The 17,978-nt window shown below is 39.4% G+C and overlaps 2 protein-coding genes across 2 annotated transcripts; one reads left to right on the top strand and one right to left on the bottom strand.

Moving 5' to 3' along the window:
• Positions 1-472: 472 nt before the first annotated feature.
• mtfr1 (mitochondrial fission regulator 1) lies at positions 473-7,519 on the bottom strand. The gene is made up of 8 exons (XM_031739201.2): positions 7,345-7,519; positions 6,634-6,734; positions 6,376-6,474; positions 5,565-5,698; positions 5,219-5,454; positions 4,755-4,998; positions 2,734-2,914; positions 473-1,718 (listed from the first exon to the last, which is right to left on the bottom strand). Exons 2-8 carry the CDS (start codon positions 6,667-6,669, stop codon positions 1,671-1,673), a joined length of 978 nt encoding a protein of 325 aa, XP_031595061.2. The 5' UTR covers positions 6,670-6,734; positions 7,345-7,519; the 3' UTR covers positions 473-1,670.
• Positions 7,520-7,770: 251 nt separating this feature from the next.
• Positions 7,771-16,684, top strand: armc1 (armadillo repeat containing 1). The gene is made up of 7 exons (XM_031739176.2): positions 7,771-7,952; positions 8,933-9,138; positions 9,653-9,744; positions 12,680-12,872; positions 13,386-13,502; positions 13,867-13,941; positions 14,483-16,684. The coding sequence occupies exons 2-7, from the start codon at positions 8,977-8,979 to the stop codon at positions 14,672-14,674; spliced, it is 831 nt and encodes a 276-aa protein (XP_031595036.1). The 5' UTR covers positions 7,771-7,952; positions 8,933-8,976; the 3' UTR covers positions 14,675-16,684.
• Positions 16,685-17,978: the final 1,294 nt, after the last annotated feature.

Below are 17,978 nucleotides of genomic sequence, written 5' to 3' on the forward strand. Positions count from 1 at the left end.
CTAAATTTCTGTCAGGTGTTTGGCTTTTCTATATATTTGCATGAGCAAGAAGTTGAACAGGTTTTCCTACTGAAGCGGTTAGTGAGTGTGGATTTCAGTTAAATATGTAAAATGCATGTAAAAATTACCTATAAGGGTTGCATCAAAAACAGCTACTATGTCTCAGTTTGAATGGTAGCTGAAATTTACAGAAGGGCAGACTGTTTAAGGGAACTGTAAGGGTACACTGCATGCAGAGAAGCAAGTTTTAGAGGGAGTAAATGGGATTTTGTAGTTTCTTCCATGTGATTGGCTGATTAGATATTTGTGTTAAGCAGCTGAACAATAATAGGTTTATAAAATGTTCAGTCAGTTTTCAGGTTGACTGTTTTGTTTTTTTAAGTCTCTTGTTTAATCTGAAATCACACAATGATGGATTTTCAAAGTTACCAAATCATCATCTAATTTCTACAAAAAAATACAACAAAACAGGTCAGGATAGACAAACCTTTATTTATTAGTTTGATAAATTAATTTTTATGTAAGACAGCTTCAACAAAAACAATTACTACTGATGTATCCACTTCACTTTCCCCACATGAAAGATAATCCAGCTGATGTTCAGCAGCAATTACATGGCATACATAATAATCACAAATAGTAACAATGTGCATTCCTTAATTAAACAAAACACTTCCTAAAAACCTCAAATGCCTCTGAATACAATCCAGACTTAGAAATGTGATGAACCTCTACACGAAAGCAGGATTTATGCAATACTAATGACTTTGGGTACGTTTGTTAAAACATGCTGTCAATACAGAGCTTCACAGTATCATGACAGCGTAGTGTTTCTTTAGTGTTGTTGCTGAACTTTGAATCTAGGAGAGTGTTTCTCAGCAGAGGTAGAAACAAAACGCTGCATGTGTCCCAGTACCGTTAAGTATCCTGCAGCAGTTACAGTTTCTCAATATTAGATATTAAATTAATTTCAAAAAGACAAAAAAAAAGGGACATGAAATGCAAAATTTGGTATCGAAAGGTGAAATCCTGAAGGGCTTCAATGAAACAACTTTGGTTCTTAAAGGCGACTCGGACAGAAAAACATATGCATAACTGTGAACCAGCTTAAGGCAAAACTGGCAACTCAGGAAGAAGATGAAATATTATCCAGCGTCACTGAAACCTGACTGATAACACATTAAATTACAGTGAGACGAATCTAAGCCATAATTAAGTGTTAAAAACTAAATTATTCACTTAAACCAAAACATAAACAGATCCTAATCATAAAGTAGTCTAAACGTCAGACAAAGTTCACATTCCAGAAAATCTTCCTTTCCTATGAACTCTTCAGCTTTTATGCAGTCTTAAAAAATAGGAAGCTGATCAGCCCTGCTGCACACAGGTTTAACAAAACCCAAAGTTTCAATAATAAAATTAACTTTCACTCGAGACTGAACACAGAAATTAAGACCTTCAGTTCAATGACAACAAAAAAAATTACAATAAAACGTCTTTAAAAGAAAGAGGTTAATATAAGTTAGGAAAGTGCAAAATCAGTCAGGATGACTGGTGAGACTTGGTCTTATTTGGGCAAAAATCCCTTGTCCTTCCAAAGAAACAGATTAGATTAAAAGGAATTTCAATGTATCCACAGAACATCTGGACCTTAAGCTTACATTGTCTGTTCAGACCAACTTTCTTTTTCCAGTTGCTTTCAACATGTGCTGCCCAAACTGTGGAAAAACAGAACACAGCAGAATTAAGTGCATGAGAAACCTGCAAAGCACTTGGATAACTGCACAACTAAAGAATGAATTAAGATCCTGAAATGCTGCTTAAAAATGATATCTGTGCCATCTGAATTAACATCTACAAACACTGAGTTTTAAATATTTTACTCATCTCTTTTGTAAACCGCTAAGAAGATTTTTTTTGCCCTTTTATAAAAATCAGCTTGTGGTTCTGCTTCAAACTGCTCACTTGTAGCTGAACCAATTAGTGTTGACCAATCAGCATCCTTTAGAGAAACTCCAGGTAAGTATGGTTAAAGAGTGTTTCAGGTGTGATGAAACATTTTTTCCATTCATACATTTTACTTATAAAGACAGCAGGAGTAGTTTTCCAACATGCTAACTACACGGGCTGTTTAAGATTATCATAGTTAACTGAAAGTAAACTAAAGACTAAAACTGAATATAAAAAATAAAAACATTGCAATTTACTAAAATAAAAATGAGAAAAATTCTAAACAAATAAAAACATAAAAAATGATGATGTGATTTTGTCAGCTTGGAAAACATATGTGCCAAATACAGTAACATTTCAAAAGACTAACAGTGAAAATAACAAAAACTAAACTGAAACAAGCAAACCCACTGTGGACACAACTGAACTCATTTAAAAACAAAAAGTTAAAAGCTAATTCCAAAATACAAAACTATGAGAACGCCACAGCTAGTTACATGTGTTCTGAGATTTGTTTTCTCCTCACCACTCTCTGTTTTGTAATTTACGGATTTGATTTACTGACGTCAGCCTGTGATAGATGGTTCATCCAAACACCTGCCAAATATTTTCTGACAAGGCAGGCCTTTTACAAACTGTTCTGAAGAACAACTTCATGCATGGTTCTGAGTAACAGACCATCTGGAGTGTTGAGTTCACTTCTTCTGGATAATAAAAGTTGTTGGGGTTTTTTTTTTTTTTAAATTAATATAAGCCTCCTTACAATACAGCAACATTTCTCACCAGAATGGTTTCTTTTTGAGGCTTCGCTTCTACGACAGGAAGTCTGAATTCTTCCATGTCATCTCGATCACTGTCGTTTCGATGACGATGAGCAAACTTGCGCTTCAAGGCTTCGGCGATGAGAGCTGCAGCATCTGCCGGCTCCTTGGACTTCGTTTTGGCATCATCTTCTACCAGACGACTGTAAACACACACAGGTGATGGGACATTTACCAATGTTACTGTAACACACATCACTGAGTGTTTGATTCTTTCTCTGTGAACTCCTCCAAAATGATCAACAAGCAAACTTGGCACACAGCTACACCATCATACATTTTATTGTGCCATTCTTATCTGACATTCCATTCTGTTCTAAGCTATGACATTCCGTTCGGTGCTCAACTGAACTCTCAAATGCACAAATATGTACGACTGTGGGATTTGTATAAAATATTTCTGTACGTCACACAGGTGCTCTAGGCAATGTTTATGCAAAACCTCATCAAGATTAGTCCACTGATCTAGGATGAGATAGGGAAAATATACATGGGTGCTACTATCACTATCGTACAATGATAACGTCATCACGTTGCCTAGCAACATGCTAAGAGGATCTTAACGTTTACGGCCCTACAACACCTTGCATTATTTTCATGACAACATCATCTAATTTGATTGAATTAGTTGAATTATGCGTGCTGTATTATGATGCCTGGAAACCGCCTAGCAACAGTGACGTGTTTTTAGCCTTTATGCACCTAAAAACACCTGAGCTGAGGAAAGCATCCTATTGTTTTAATTTCACTACAATAGCCTCTCACTTTTATCGACGAAAAGTGAATTATACATGCCTAGCAACCACCTAGCAACAGGCAAAAATGACCCATTTTTTGGCAAACAACATCTACCACCCCTATTTTTTTTTCTTTTTTAACTTTTCTCAATGTGATTACACATATCAGTTTGCCAACAGCCTGACCAAAGCACACAATACTGTAATATGGGCATGTAGTAGCTCTGGCACTACACAGGAATGTAGCGCGATACAAACATCTTGAGTAGCAGCGCCTTAATAAAACAGAAGAAGACACTATGTGTCTTATAATATGAAGTTGAATTCTTTGGAGTAACGCATGAAGTCAATGACTTAATGGAGATTCATCCTGAATTAGCTTATACTTAGCAAGGAGGTGTCAGATTCAGATGAATGCCTTTGTGTCACACTCTAAAGGCCGTTACACACTGAACGCAATGCATAAAAATGACAGGAAATTCCGAATTTTACGGATCCGAGCTTCATGTGTAACCTATATATCACGTGTAACCCACACACACACACACACACACACACACACACACACACCATTTTTTTAATGTTAAAAAAAAAAAAAAAAGTTTTCTAAATGAGAGAAGCTGAGATTCTGGGTTCATCCAATTGTAATGAGAAGGCAGCAGCAGGGAGAATATTATGGTTTGATGCAGGAGTTGAGGCTGGATCACGGCAGCTCTCGTACATATTTTAGGATGTCAGTGGGGCAGTTTGAACTCTTGTTAGCAGAGTTAACCACATATGAGGAGGTAGAGAAATCTTTTCAGAGAGCCAAGTGAGCCGGAGTAGTGTTCAGCTGTGTGTCTGAGGTAAAAATAGTATTATGTTTTATTACTTCCATATCATTGTATATTCAGTACCGGTGCACAATCTGAGCTATGAGTGCACTTGTTGCCAAATGCATCGTTCTGATTGGTCAGATCCAAAACATTGGAAAAAAAAAAAAATTCAAGCTTAGTTCGAAAAAAATAAATGCTGCAAATTTGATCAGTGAAATTATGAAGCCGGTGTGAACTGCTGCATTAACAAAAGGTGAATCTGAGCAATATTTTTAATGCAGAAAATATACACCTGGATTTTGTGTGTCCAGTGTGAAAGGCCCTTAACACTTGGATTCACTTATGAGACTTCAAATACCTCAGAAACACTTCACTGGCCACTTTTCATCACTTCCAAATGTATCTCATTCATGTCTTAAGCAGAGGCATACCTTTTCACTGATCGCAGCTTGACTTTGTTCATGTCCTTTAGGACATCGAGCATGTTGGGGATTTCGGCAGGTCTCGACTCCAAAACTGTCTGGCCGCATGTCTTCTTCCCTCTACGCTCTTTTATTAGTTCAATGGCCGAAAATGTCCGCTGCAGACTTGCGGGTGGGGGTGGAAGAGGGGGAGGTGGTGGAGGTGGTGGGGGAGGTGGCAGGTTGCCACAGGGTAGAGGGGGAGGAGGTGCCCCTGTGGTAGCAGCAAATGTAACACAAAAGAAAGGGGAAAAAAGAAAGAAAATAGAGTATACGCCATGTGACATTAAACTCTGCTGCCATCTAGAGGGAAAATTCCATTATTACAGTTAAATATGAAGAGAAAAATAAGAGACTATACAGTCATTTAGGATGTTGCAAAAAATAAAAATACAATTTAAACAAAAAATTCTAAGAGAATTGTTAAGCAGTACCTGGCTGTGCACTCTTTTCTTGAGCCAGAACAATTTGTGCAATTTGAGCTCTGAGTTTTGCAAGCTCAGTCTCCAGCGCACTGATCTTCTGAATGGCTTCATCGTTGGCAGCAGCTGACACCTGTGAATCCAAAGCTCCATGATGCATACTGGGTAGAGAGTTCTGGCGGTTTAGGAGACTTCTGCGAGGGTGGGGCCGCTGGGCTCGAAACATGAGTCCTGGTGGGATCCCCAACCTGTTTCCATTGCAGATTTTAAATAAAACTGACTTCTTCTACTAACTCTTTACAAGCGCTTCAGTCTTAAGCCTGATTCAGAGATGTCTTTCCACAGACTATAGTCTTACCTCGGCCTGCCAAAGTAGTCGTCTTCATCGTCCTCATCTCTGTCAATCCATGCGACATCAGCCAGAGTGGCCACCAGGCAGTTCTGCCTCCTGCTGCCAATCAAGACACCAGCTTCATCATGGTATGGATAAAGCTATCAGAGGAGGAAGATAAAAAAAAAAGCTTAGAGGGGGGAAAAAAAGCTAGATGATAGCACACCAGGCACACACTACAACAACTAATGTTAGAAAATCATTCAGTAAAAATAAGGTTAGTTTAGAGGAAGTGCATTTACACATTGTTAATCAAAGGTTCAGATAGCTCAGTAGGATTTAGTCAGCTCAAGGTTGTTGAAGGTTGCTGAACCAACTGACCTACAGCAGACATACTGCCTTCCTCATAGCTACGGAGGGTAGCTGGAGACAGAAGAAAAGAAGAGAAAAGCACAGAGTTGAAGGAAAGTGAAGAACAGCGAGACAGTTTTTAACATTTTTAAAATGGTAATCAAATTCTTAAAGGTTAAAGTCAGTGTTCGGGCGGTAATCAAATATCCCTTCATCCACTCTGTTTATAGTTACAAAATCAAAACAGTCAGACGAGCAGAGGTAAACAAAAATTGAAGAGGGCATGTGATTTTGTCACATGGCAGTGACTCCAGCAGGTAGGAGAGACGTGCGGGAAAACAGATGAAGAGAAAGGAATGACTCATAAGAGAGACAACATGTCATTGTCTTAAAAGAAAATGAAAAAGAAAAAAACTTTCTATTCTAATTTGCCTTAAATAATACAAAACTAAAAAAAAAATCTCTAATGAGAGTAACTTGGCCTCACCTGAAAATGTACCCTGGGACAGGGTATAATCGGGAGACTTGTACCAATTCTCCTCACAATACTTCTCGAGGACCCATAAGGCTTCACTGATCCAAAAGCCTGAAACAGAAAAAGCAATAATAATTCAATTCAAAGCAATTGAATAATAACTTAACTGGGTACAGCCAAGTTATTATTCAACTAAATACAGCTCAGTCAATGTGGAACCATCACCTGACTAACAACAAATATCTGTGTTTAATCTAATTTATCACTTACCAGGTCCATTTCCATCCTTGCATACTCTTTGCTCATTCTTGTCGGTGCGTTTCAAGGGCACACTGGCACACGTGCCAACATCATCATCACCAACCAGTCATCTACAAGAAACACAAAACAAGAGTGAGAAAGTCAGTTTCAACCACCATCAAACACAACACTTTAAACCAACAACGGCACTGGAAGAACTTTGTGGAGCTACAGTATAACAGTGTTAAGATGCTCTGGAACAAAAAAATAAATAAATCTCTGCTATGTTAAAAATTAGAAACGATCATTTTTTTCCTAAAATGCACAATGTGGTTTTTCTTTTTGTAATTTGGCTGCTCTTACATTGTAAATCCCCACTGATATGAATATTTATATGTTTGTCTTTCTACATAACATTAATAAGCCACAAATTTTCCTTCTCTTATTACGGAAACAGGATAAGCGTGGGAACGAGCGCTTTCAGCCTAACACAGACCAACGTATTTATAGAGTGTATGATTAAGCTAAATGAGTGAGTCTCAACTTTAGCGGGCATTTATGCTAACCGGCTAATGATAGCAGCTGGCTAGCTAATACAATCCGATGAATTTTATAAGGATTTGACCTAGAAACACACATTTATAATAATTTATAACGTACCCGAGACAATTATCACCACACGTTTTTATATTGTATTCACATCCAAAGATCAGTATGTGCCTTACTTAAATTTCAACTTACCGGACTTGCGCTTGTAGAATAACTTTCTCAATTTTTCCACCTTGTCAACACGACGGACATGTACAGCGGATAGTGGCTAACATAGTAGGACCTATGGAATGCGTTTTGAGCCAATTGAAAAAAGCGATTACGTAGATTAATCTCACGATTGGTTATTATAATTGATTGGCAAAGAAAGTCACCAATTAGCATTGAACTCTAAAACATATCTGTCTCGTGATTTGCTAACACGACAGTCAATTCTACCAGACCATCCAACCACATGCTAGCAAATATGTGGACGTTCGTTATAGTTCCCTACATTTCCCGGCGGAGCTATGTCACAGTTAAACTGTTGGGATCCTGGTGGAAAATGGGATGTCCTTTATGAAGAAACAGCTGTACCCCATTGGCTCGCCACAAAACACAAACACAGTGCACAGCTGCTAGCTAAACAGGCAAAGGGGAGATAGAGGCGCAGGCCTGGCGTTGGTGAAATAATTTCGTTTCTCTTGTTTTGGGGTTAGCTGTTTGTAACGTAGGTTTTTTGTTGTTGCGCAGGCTTTGAATCCGTCGTAGCCGAAGTCACGGGGAATTGTCTCTTGGTTTCCACGAAAACTGACAGGAAGGTATGCTCCAATTGTCAAGTAATGCCTGCTAGCCTAGCTAGCATAGCCCGGACCGTCTCACAGGGCGTGATTTGAGGTGAGGTTAGGGGTCGTAGAAAGTGTCTTTTCACTGAAAGGAGCATCTTTATTTGGGTTAACGCAAATTAAAGTACTGGTTCAAGTGCCTCATACAACGCTAAACTATTCGATCTTCAGATAGTATGACAACTATCATACATGTCTAGCTGTGTAGTTAAAATCCACTTCTCAGTCAGATTGCACTGTACCGTATTACACATGTTATTGCTGATATAGGGTTTAGTAGTTAGAACTTGCCGCCAACGCTTAACATTATTAGAAATTGTACCATTAACATTGGTTTTCAGCAAGTTAGTTTAAGCGTTGTAAGATTTACAATCAACCCGACTTTGTTTTCTAAAGACATCAAGTTATAAATATTTACAAGTGACTTGGATGCTAGAAGATAAAGCTGTATAGACTTTTATACACTTAAAACAAAAAAGTGTACTAAGAGATCAACGAAATATGACTAGCAAAATGAATACATTCAATAAAGCTAATAAAAATTAAAGTGATTACATATACAAAATTATATTATAGGTCCAAATTAATAGATTGTTCGTTTACCTGTGTAATATAGATGTTTTTAGCTGTAAGGCTGGAAAGAGCATCACCAAATGTTTTTTGTTGTTCTTTGTGGAACAACAGAAGAATCACATGATCTAAGGTTCCTCCCTAGTTCATGAGCTAGAACTTATTCAGAGAGTTAGTCTAGTGCAAGGCTACACTGTCAACAACATTCACTGCTTTGAGCTTGGCTTTAAAGGATCCCAAACCGAATATCTTTGAGCTTGTTACCAAATTGTAAAAGATGTGAAAATTAGATTTCATAAAGAAAAGGTCTTTTAAAAGCTAAAATGAGCTGCTTCTCTGACTTGTTCAGCATAAGCTGGCTAAAATATTCTATCGTTTTATTTTAGGAAGAGACTGTTTTAATGTGTGTGGCATCGAGACAAGAAGCACCATGAGTGCAGAGATGGATGCACTGACTGTGGTGAACCAGCTGCGGGATCTTGCCGCAGACCCCCTGAACCGAAGAGCCATAGTAGAAGACCAAGGCTGTTTGCCAGGTCTTATCCTCTTTTTGGACCATCCAAATCCACAGGTTGTCTACTCTGCACTATTGGTAAGTATGTGGTCACATAAAACACAAAACACTTGGTTTGTAAGGGAAAACCTCCCCTGCTGTCCTGCAGTGTCAGAACAGGTTTCAGTGACAGCTTAAAGGGCATGTTTTCCACCTCTGTGTAACATTCAGTCACAAGCTTGCACATGGCGCAATTTCAAACAAAAAAAGAAAAAAGGTCCATATTTGGAAACACTGCACAATAGGGACATCTGCTGTTTGATGTGGTGTAAACACTATGCTTTACATAGCCATCCTTCCCGACTTCCTCTATAGCCATTCGTTCACATTGTGTGCACACATTTGAAGTGGCTTTATATAACTACTTTGTTCGGTTACCTGGTAAACACAAAGGCAGTACATTTGTATTTATATCAGTTATGTAACATTTAATGTTTGCACATGCATGCCCTTTTTAAAGTTGTGCCTTTTTTTCTTTTTCTTTCTTTTAATATCACAAAGCGTCTTTCAGCTTTTATGGCCAGATAGATAACAGCTGCCCTTGTCCTTGCAGGCCGTGCGCTACCTGGCAGAATGTCGAGCCAACAGAGAGAAGATGAAGGGCGAACTGGGCATGATGCTGAGTTTGCAGAATGTCATGCAGAAGCAAGTCCATGTTCCTATCACACACACAAACACACAGAGCACGGACACACATGCTCACAGTGCATTTTCTTTACATGAAACCTTTAACATGTTTTGTTTTTGTTTTTTTTTAAATTGTTTTGCATGGACAGTGTTTGCCACGCTGCAGAATTTTCCAGGCAGGCTGATGTCCTTCTGTTTGCCATGTCAGGATGAATGTGTGGTGAAAGTTGAACTAGAAAAGAGTGACAAAGGCTTAAAAGGCAGTTTTGCACGCCATAGATTTAAATCCATTTTGGGGTCTCTGAAAGTTCTCTTTGTGCATGTGCTAATTGATGTAGGCGTTAGCCCTTGTTTTAGCCCTTGTTTTGTTGTGCAGTAAGTAGAATATCTTGCAGACACGGTAATTTTATATTTTTTGTGTTGACTGTCCTTTAAAAGCTTTAGAAGAACATTGCATATAATGAGATCTGTTTTTAAAAAGATGATCATGTACATGTCATTTTTAAGGGAGACAACTGCTTTTATCTGATTGAGTGTCTAGAAACACCTGTGGCAATAGCTCATGCTAACCGTAAAGTAAGCCAGTCACTCCAGTTCGTCGGTGTTGGCATGAAAAGTAGCCCTGCAGGAACAGCAGCAAGTTTCTGAGCTTACAGCCCAGTCATGCTGACTTTGAGTGGAGGTCGATCGTAGCTGGACAGAGTGGGAACACATGGCTAAAGGGAAGTGTCTAGCATTGTTGCACAAAATGGGTGTGAATGTGATTTTTAAACCCTTAAGTCATTAAGCTCTCAGGTAGCCTCGTCTTCTTCAGTGATTATTATTAAGTACTAAGTATATTTAATGAATTAACTCATATGAGTGTTTTGTTTGCTGGAAGGCTTCTGCAGAGCTGCGTTAGGAATGTGTGGCACAGCTCTGTGGACCGTCAGGCTCCCAGAGGGTGGCAGTGCCAGACAGCTAATGTCATATGCGGTTAATATGGAAGGAGTGATGACTTGGTGACACATGAAGCAGTATAGCCTGCAGGAGTAACCCAGGATCCCTCATAAAATATCAATTCTGGCACAACAATGGCTCCTGACCTCACATGAATTTCTCGAGAAAAGCTGCTGCCCTGTGAAATATTGTGCTTTGCTGTGAGATTTTTGCAAAAGGGACAGTAGTAAATCTGACGGCAGTGCAGAATAGGCATAATTAACTTGTGTTTCAGTTGTCGTGTCTTTAATGGCAACATTGTCTTAGTTGCACTAAATAGCTGCACAAACAATTTTGGAATAGAGTGATGTAAAGATGAGTTACCTTTAAAGGCTTCCTGTGAATGTGGGTGCCTGTTACTCTCCAGAATCATAACAATGGGGAGCTTACAAAGCTTAGAATTAAACCTGCGTAACATAGTTTTGGCATTACCAAAAAAACCAAACAAACCAAAAAAAACAATAATAACTACTGACTTTAGCATATTTCTATCTGACTGTTATAAGAGGACTTAAGACTATTAAAAACATCAAACATGTAATGAAAGACTTCAGCCACACATAGATCTTGATGTGATGGTTATTAAGCAATGCATGAAACCCACCGTGTATACTTTGCTTGTTAGAGGCTTTCATACCGAATTTGGATACCTGCAAGGGGCTACTTATTTTAAAATGTTTAATTCTCTAGATTTCTGTCTGTTGCAGCTCTAATTAATTTCAGTTTTATGAGTCAGTTCACACTTCCTACAGAGGCATGCAGGTTTTGGCAATACTGTTTCTACTTTCATTTACATTAATTGTCATTTTCACAAGCCTAAATTAGCTGATTTATTCTTTGCATTAGAATTACTTCATCTTTTGCACCTTTATTTTCAGTACAGATGTACTTAAAAAGACATCCAGAGACTTATCGGGTAGTTTCAGCTCTGCTCTGTAGGGTGACGCTGACCACTTGCTTGGACATCAACAGCATTTCATGGTTCTTTGATGGTCTCCTTGCACTGACTTTGGTCTTTAGTTTACTCCGCAGATTTTCAGTGGAATTCAAGTCAAAACTGTTTGCAGGCCAGTCAACAACATTCAGTTTGGTCTTCCGGAGGGGGTTCTTTACCAGGGGCGACGTATGCTTTGGGTTCTTTTGTGTCGGAAGTGATGGCACTGAGCCAGTTTTGCTGCTGACTGCTTGAGTTTTCTTTTAAAACCTTCACATATCCTTCTTTCCTCATAATTCCTTCCATCTTGATGAGATTCACAGCTCCAGTCACAGTGAAGCATCCCCACAGCATACTTCTACCACAGTGTTTCACTGTGGGGATGGTGTTCTTTGGGTTGTATGCCTCTCCCTTCTTCAAACATAAGCAGGATCTCTTTAGCCAAGAGCTTCAATTTCCTCTCTTCTGACTAACGTATGTGCTTCCAATATATATATAATCTTTCTCCTGGTTATCCTTAGTAAGCCTGGTCTCTGTTTTGCAGTATTGACGTTTTTGTTGGTCTACAACCTCGCAGTCCATTGCTGTGCAGGTTTCTAGTGATTGTCTCCTTTCAGACTAAAATTCCTAACTTGGCGAAGCCATTTACTAATGTCTTGACAGTTGTTCTGGGGTTGTTAGACACTTCTCACTCAACGTGTCTATCCCCTGCTTTTTGAGCGTCAACAATTCTTTTCTCAATTCTGAACTGGCTACATTTACCTTGATTTTATAAGCTTTGAGTCTTGAGTGCTATGGCTAAAACAAAACAAAGCTCAGCTTTTTAGGTAGGTAGTAATAATGACCCTGGTAATTTAAAAAATAGTATTTTTTGTCATTGTGTGCAAATAGAAATAATTTATGCTTTCTAAAATTAATATAGTTCAAAACTGTATGTTGGAAATCCCTTTGCACTATTAAAAATGCACTTGGGAATTTTTTGACAAAAACTTCACAGGCGGGCTAGTAACTCATCTGTACATGTACTTTTTGTCACCGAAGGAGCACCTCACCTGGGGAGACCAAACTGCTGGCCTCAGAGATCTATGAGATTTTGCAGTCAGCTGGTAAAGAAGAGGCTGAGAAGGCCGAGGCAGCTGCTGCCTCCTGCCGGCGCAAAGCCCATTTCTTCCTGGGCTCCAACAACAAGAGGGCCAAAACTGTCGTGCTGCACATCGATGGACTGGACGATTCTGTAAGTCCATTGAAGTCTTAACACAGCGTATCGTCAGGCTTCTGTCAGGCCCAGACACATACCAAATGTCCACAGTGCACAAGAGTCTCGTGTTTGCTGCTGTCATAATCACAGTGTTTGCCAAACATCATAAGGGTGTCTATCTGGCACATGATAAGAGGGCAGAGGGGTCAGGTTGTAAATGTCAGCCTCTGAACAGCAGGACATTGAGGCTGAACCTGAATGCTGCTCCCCAGGAATCTTACACCTAGCCAGATTACATTACAGCAGACAGACGGCCTCTGATGGGCTGCTTCTCTATCCCCTTAGCAGAAACACACAACGCTGTTGAAGCTAGAAACTAAAAATCTATCATTTGTTTCCCAAAAATGAGTTTTAAATAGCAGTTTATTGCTTTATAATTAAAATTTTTAGTTAAAATTGAACAAAATCACATTTTCAAGCTTATAAATGTATATCTAAGACAGAATTTCTTCTGTTCCTAATGGTCACTGCGTCACTTCCTGCTTTCAGACTCGAAGGAGCCTGTGTGAGGAGGCCTTGCTGAAGATTCGAGGAGTCATTAGTTTTACCTTCCAGATGGCTGTTAAGAGATGCGTTGTCAGGATCCGCTCTGACCTTAAAGCTGAGGTAAAATGTCTGTCTGGACACAGAAAATCTCTTTTAAGTTCAGGGACACATATTTGGACTTTAAGGCTAATACCAGTTTCGTTTGGAAAGCGTGTATTAATTTATGGAATGATTCGTGCTTTATTATTAACAGTCTGGGAAGTGGTTTTTAAAATTGGTATTTTAAATATAAAATAGCAGTCATTCCTAGCATATTAAATCAGAACGTATCTTAACAAGTCAAATATAAGTAATCACATCTGTTGGATGGCAAATATTTCATGTTGATACTGGTACCAGATGTACTAGTGCACAGGATAGCTGACCCAGTAGTATCATAACGTTGTATACTGTTTTTGAAATGAAATGCATTTTCTTCTCCTAGGCGTTGGGAACGGCCATTAACTCCACCAAAGTACTGATGGCTCAGCAGGTGGTGAAGACAGAGGATGGAGGAGAGGTAATTAAACTCCTTTATATAAAACTGATAAAACTGATTTCCCCCTTGAAGCCCCCAGCTGATAGGTCAGTGTGCTGGCTGTATGTTGTGTGTATCTGTGTACAGGGAGTCTATCCCCCTGCCTGTGGCTGAGACTTATTCACACTGACATGATTAGCTAGTCACATCTCTGCCTCAGCCTGTAGGCTAGTTTGCTTTTTGCCAAAGACATGACTAGTCCTTGTTGCACCTTTTACAGCAAATAGTCCCCATTCTGCAGTGGCCCGCATTCAAAGAGCATAATTTTACCAACTCTATAAAAAATAAGCTATTACCCTATAAGTATTTTGAGTGATTATTGCTTTAGTAATTACAAGAAAGTAGCAGTTTATCATGCAGCCAGCAGGGGTCAGACCTGTCTCAGTGATGTATTTTAACCTATACTGTGGTTTTAGACTCTGTTGCCAAACACTTGAGCTTTATGCTAACCCACCTAATCTTATTTATTTGCTTAAAAAAGCACTTTATTCACCTTTTGATTCCCACCCCTGACTGTGTGCAGCTGATGGTGCCATTCCAGGAGGATTCAGCGGTGGTGGTCGAGGAAAACACAGACATCCCAGACTACCTGCCTGAGGACGAGAGTCCCTCCCAGGAGCAGGACAAAGCTGTCACACGTGTAGGATCTATCACTGACGGCATGGGCTGGCTCAGTACGGCTGCCAACTTCCTGTCACGCTCTTTCTACTGGTGACAGCTTCGCGTGATCTGCTCTTTGTTCCCTATTTTGTCAAAGGTACCATCCAGCTGCAGACTTAGCATCTCTCAGCCTCCTCCCAGGCTCCAGCCTGCCTCACAGCCCTACACTAGTCTAGACTCCCAGCTCCAAAGCACATAGAGTCCAGCCACATGTGTGCAGCAAGAGCTGGACTGTCAGGTGAAGCCTGCAATAATTTGCGTACATCTATTACGAGCTACACATCCCACTACTGGCTGTATGTGCACAACTATATACTAGCTGCATATGTAACTAAAAGACATAGCCAGAGGACTCAATGAAACCAAATAGCTTTCTGGGAATGTGTCTCGCGGCGTCGACTGGGTTGCGGCAGGTTTATTTAACTTTTTTGAGGCGATTTTGTGTATCTTGAAAATAGAGTGATCTCTTTTTTTATGCATGATTTTTTTCCCCTGATGTCTAATTCCAATCATAGTCCCATTAACACATATTTTTCATATTTTTATCCTTTAATTTCCTAATAATGTAATTTCTGCCTCTTCCTCCATTTTTCTTTTGTTTTTAAAGCATGTTGTTACACTTTTGTGCCAATTTTCCTGATGCTGACCTCCTTGATTATTGTGTGTGCCTTTTTTGACATTTCACTGTAATTATTATTTATTCATCACTCATTCAAACTATTTGAGAGCTCCGAGCATGTTTAATGTTTGTTGTTTGCTGGCAGCAGCTGCCCCCTCCCCCGGCTTTCTGCCCACTGAGGGACGTCACTTCAGTAGAAATAGTAAATAGACACCAGCAAGAGGACACATTGACTCAGATGTATTAGACTGCATTGCCTGTTGGCTGATTAACAAACAAGCCCTCAATGTCTTTGTTTGTGTCTGAAACCAGGACTTTTCTGGTCTTCTAATAAGAAGGAGTGTTCAACCGCGGGCCCTGCAGTATCTGTCAACTTTAGGCTACCTTTGCTTTCAGCTTCCTGTCCTCACATCAACATTATGGTCTTCTGTAGTTTTAGTAGAACCGTGTATCAGCATGGTGAAGACAAACCCATTAGCTGTGTGTTTGTCAAATGCTTCCAGTGTTACCTGTACTTCCACTGACATTTTTTACAGTATTGTAGCGGCTCCTGATGATAAGGTTAATTTTCAGTTTAGCCAGCAGTGTCCTTAAAGCAAAGATCATGCTGGTGCATGCTCAACAAAACGCGCACACACACACACACACACATCCATATAGAGGATTTAGTAACGCTGGCATAGGAGCAGTAGTGTAAGAAAGGTATGGTTATGTATGTGTTGTAAATGGCGACTGATTCCCTAAAATCCGATACATGTGAAGGATTTTTTTGAGTTTTAGTAATAATGGTTTTAATTTTAAGTTGGATTATGAGGTTCATACGGTTAACACTAATCCTCTTAGTGAGTTTTAAAAGAAAAATTAACCCTTACAACTAAATCACTCTATGTTTTGATATTTTGATGTATTCGAGCGTCGTGTCTTTTATTCTTTTGATGAAGCGTAGGTGGCAAACAGATGAACGGCAAGGATTCGAACTGAATAACCTCAACTGATGAACCATAAACCCTCTGGAAAAGCAATAATCACTTATGTATTTAATATAGTTCAACAACAGCCTAAAAATCAACATTTTTGAACAAGAAGGTGTGAGCTAAAAAACAAGACTTGTGAGCAGTATTAAAGTCGCATCATTAACGTGTCCATTTTCACAAACCTCCATGTGCAGTTTCGTTGTAATGTTTTCAGTCTGGGCTCATACTGCAAAGAAATACTTGAACAGTGTTCAGAATTGTCCGTATGTGTTGATCAAAGTGTAAATTCTTTTTAATTTTAGAGTTGCCACAGCTGTACGGTTGACAGAGAACCACTGACAAAGTCCTCAAACATGTAACTTCATGTGTACAGACATCCACTGTCAGCAGATGTACTATAATGTATGCAGATCTTAAAATTGTAGAATTCCACACACTGTTAATGCAAATAATGATAAAGGTACAAATCTAATTTTGTCTCCTGCGTTTTTATTTATTTATTTTTAACAGATTTCGTTGACCTATCATTTGCACTCCTCTTCTTCTTGCCATGTGCAGTGCTCACACCAGCGCTCCAGACCTCACTTTGTCAAATGAAATCGCTGAGGGCAGCAAGCATTCCTAGCACAGAGAGAATTTCAGTTTTCTTTACTGGTGCATGAGCGACGTGCCCCAGGGCAATCCTGTGGCCTGCCCACCACTCTACCCCCCCCCAAAGCCTCAGTGCTGGTAGGCAGGCAGAGGCAGCAGCCAACCCCAGCTGGAGGCCCTGAAGCCACTCCTGCTGCTGCTACTACTGCTGATGTGGCTACTGCTGAGCCTCCAATGAAATGCTGTGCCAAGCTGTAGAGAAGGCCTTCACTTATCTGCTGTATCATCTGGATGGACAGTGACCTAAAATAACATTTTTATGTTAATGTTGACAGAAAACTTTAGAATCTCCTGAGGCTATATTTATACCAATGCTTTGTTTTTTACTGGAATATATCCTGAAAATGAAAGAAATGATAAAAACCAGCATTAACACTGCTTGTAAATTCAGTATTATTTGACTTTGTTACTCAGGTATGATCTTTGACAGGCAAACAAACAGTATGGTAGTGAAGGATAGAAAGCAAAACAATATATTTAAAACACATCGATAAAAATTAGCCAAAAAAAAGAGAAACAAATACTTAAGGTGGCTGATTTTGAAGGAGGTCAGACTTGTTTATAAACAAACAACCTTCCTGTCTTCGCTGCCTACTTAACTAGCTGTTGTTTCTTCCCCATTATGAGGATATTAAAACTGACATTTGTACAAATGTGAGTTGGGGCTTTTTTCTGGGCACATTAAAAGCTCACACATTCTCACTATTATAATAGAGGCAACAGTTTGGCACACGTTACCCAGACTATTTCAAAACCGAATCTCTTGTATTTTATGCAGACAGCAGTTCACAGGATGGTGTGTGCAGACTTTTGTTATGAAAGGCCTGCAAGTCCCTGTTTCTCACACATCACCACTAGAGAGAGACAGCAGCCTGGGGACGACGACAAATAAGAAAGTGAGTGGTCCCGAGTATAAATCTCATCGCCTGATGAAAACATTGTTTGTAATTAGATGACCTAAGATGATTATTGAAAGCCCATGCTGAAACTCCCTTTCCATCTGGAAGGTTTGAACTTAAACAAAAATCATCATGACCATTAAGAGACCACAGCCATTAATGCGCTTTATTCACCTCGGTCTAATATCTGCGAGGCTAACGTAACTAATGCAGCCA

Source organism: Oreochromis aureus, linkage group 9, assembly GCF_013358895.1.
Source record: "Oreochromis aureus strain Israel breed Guangdong linkage group 9, ZZ_aureus, whole genome shotgun sequence".
NCBI lineage: Eukaryota > Metazoa > Chordata > Actinopteri > Cichliformes > Cichlidae > Oreochromis > Oreochromis aureus.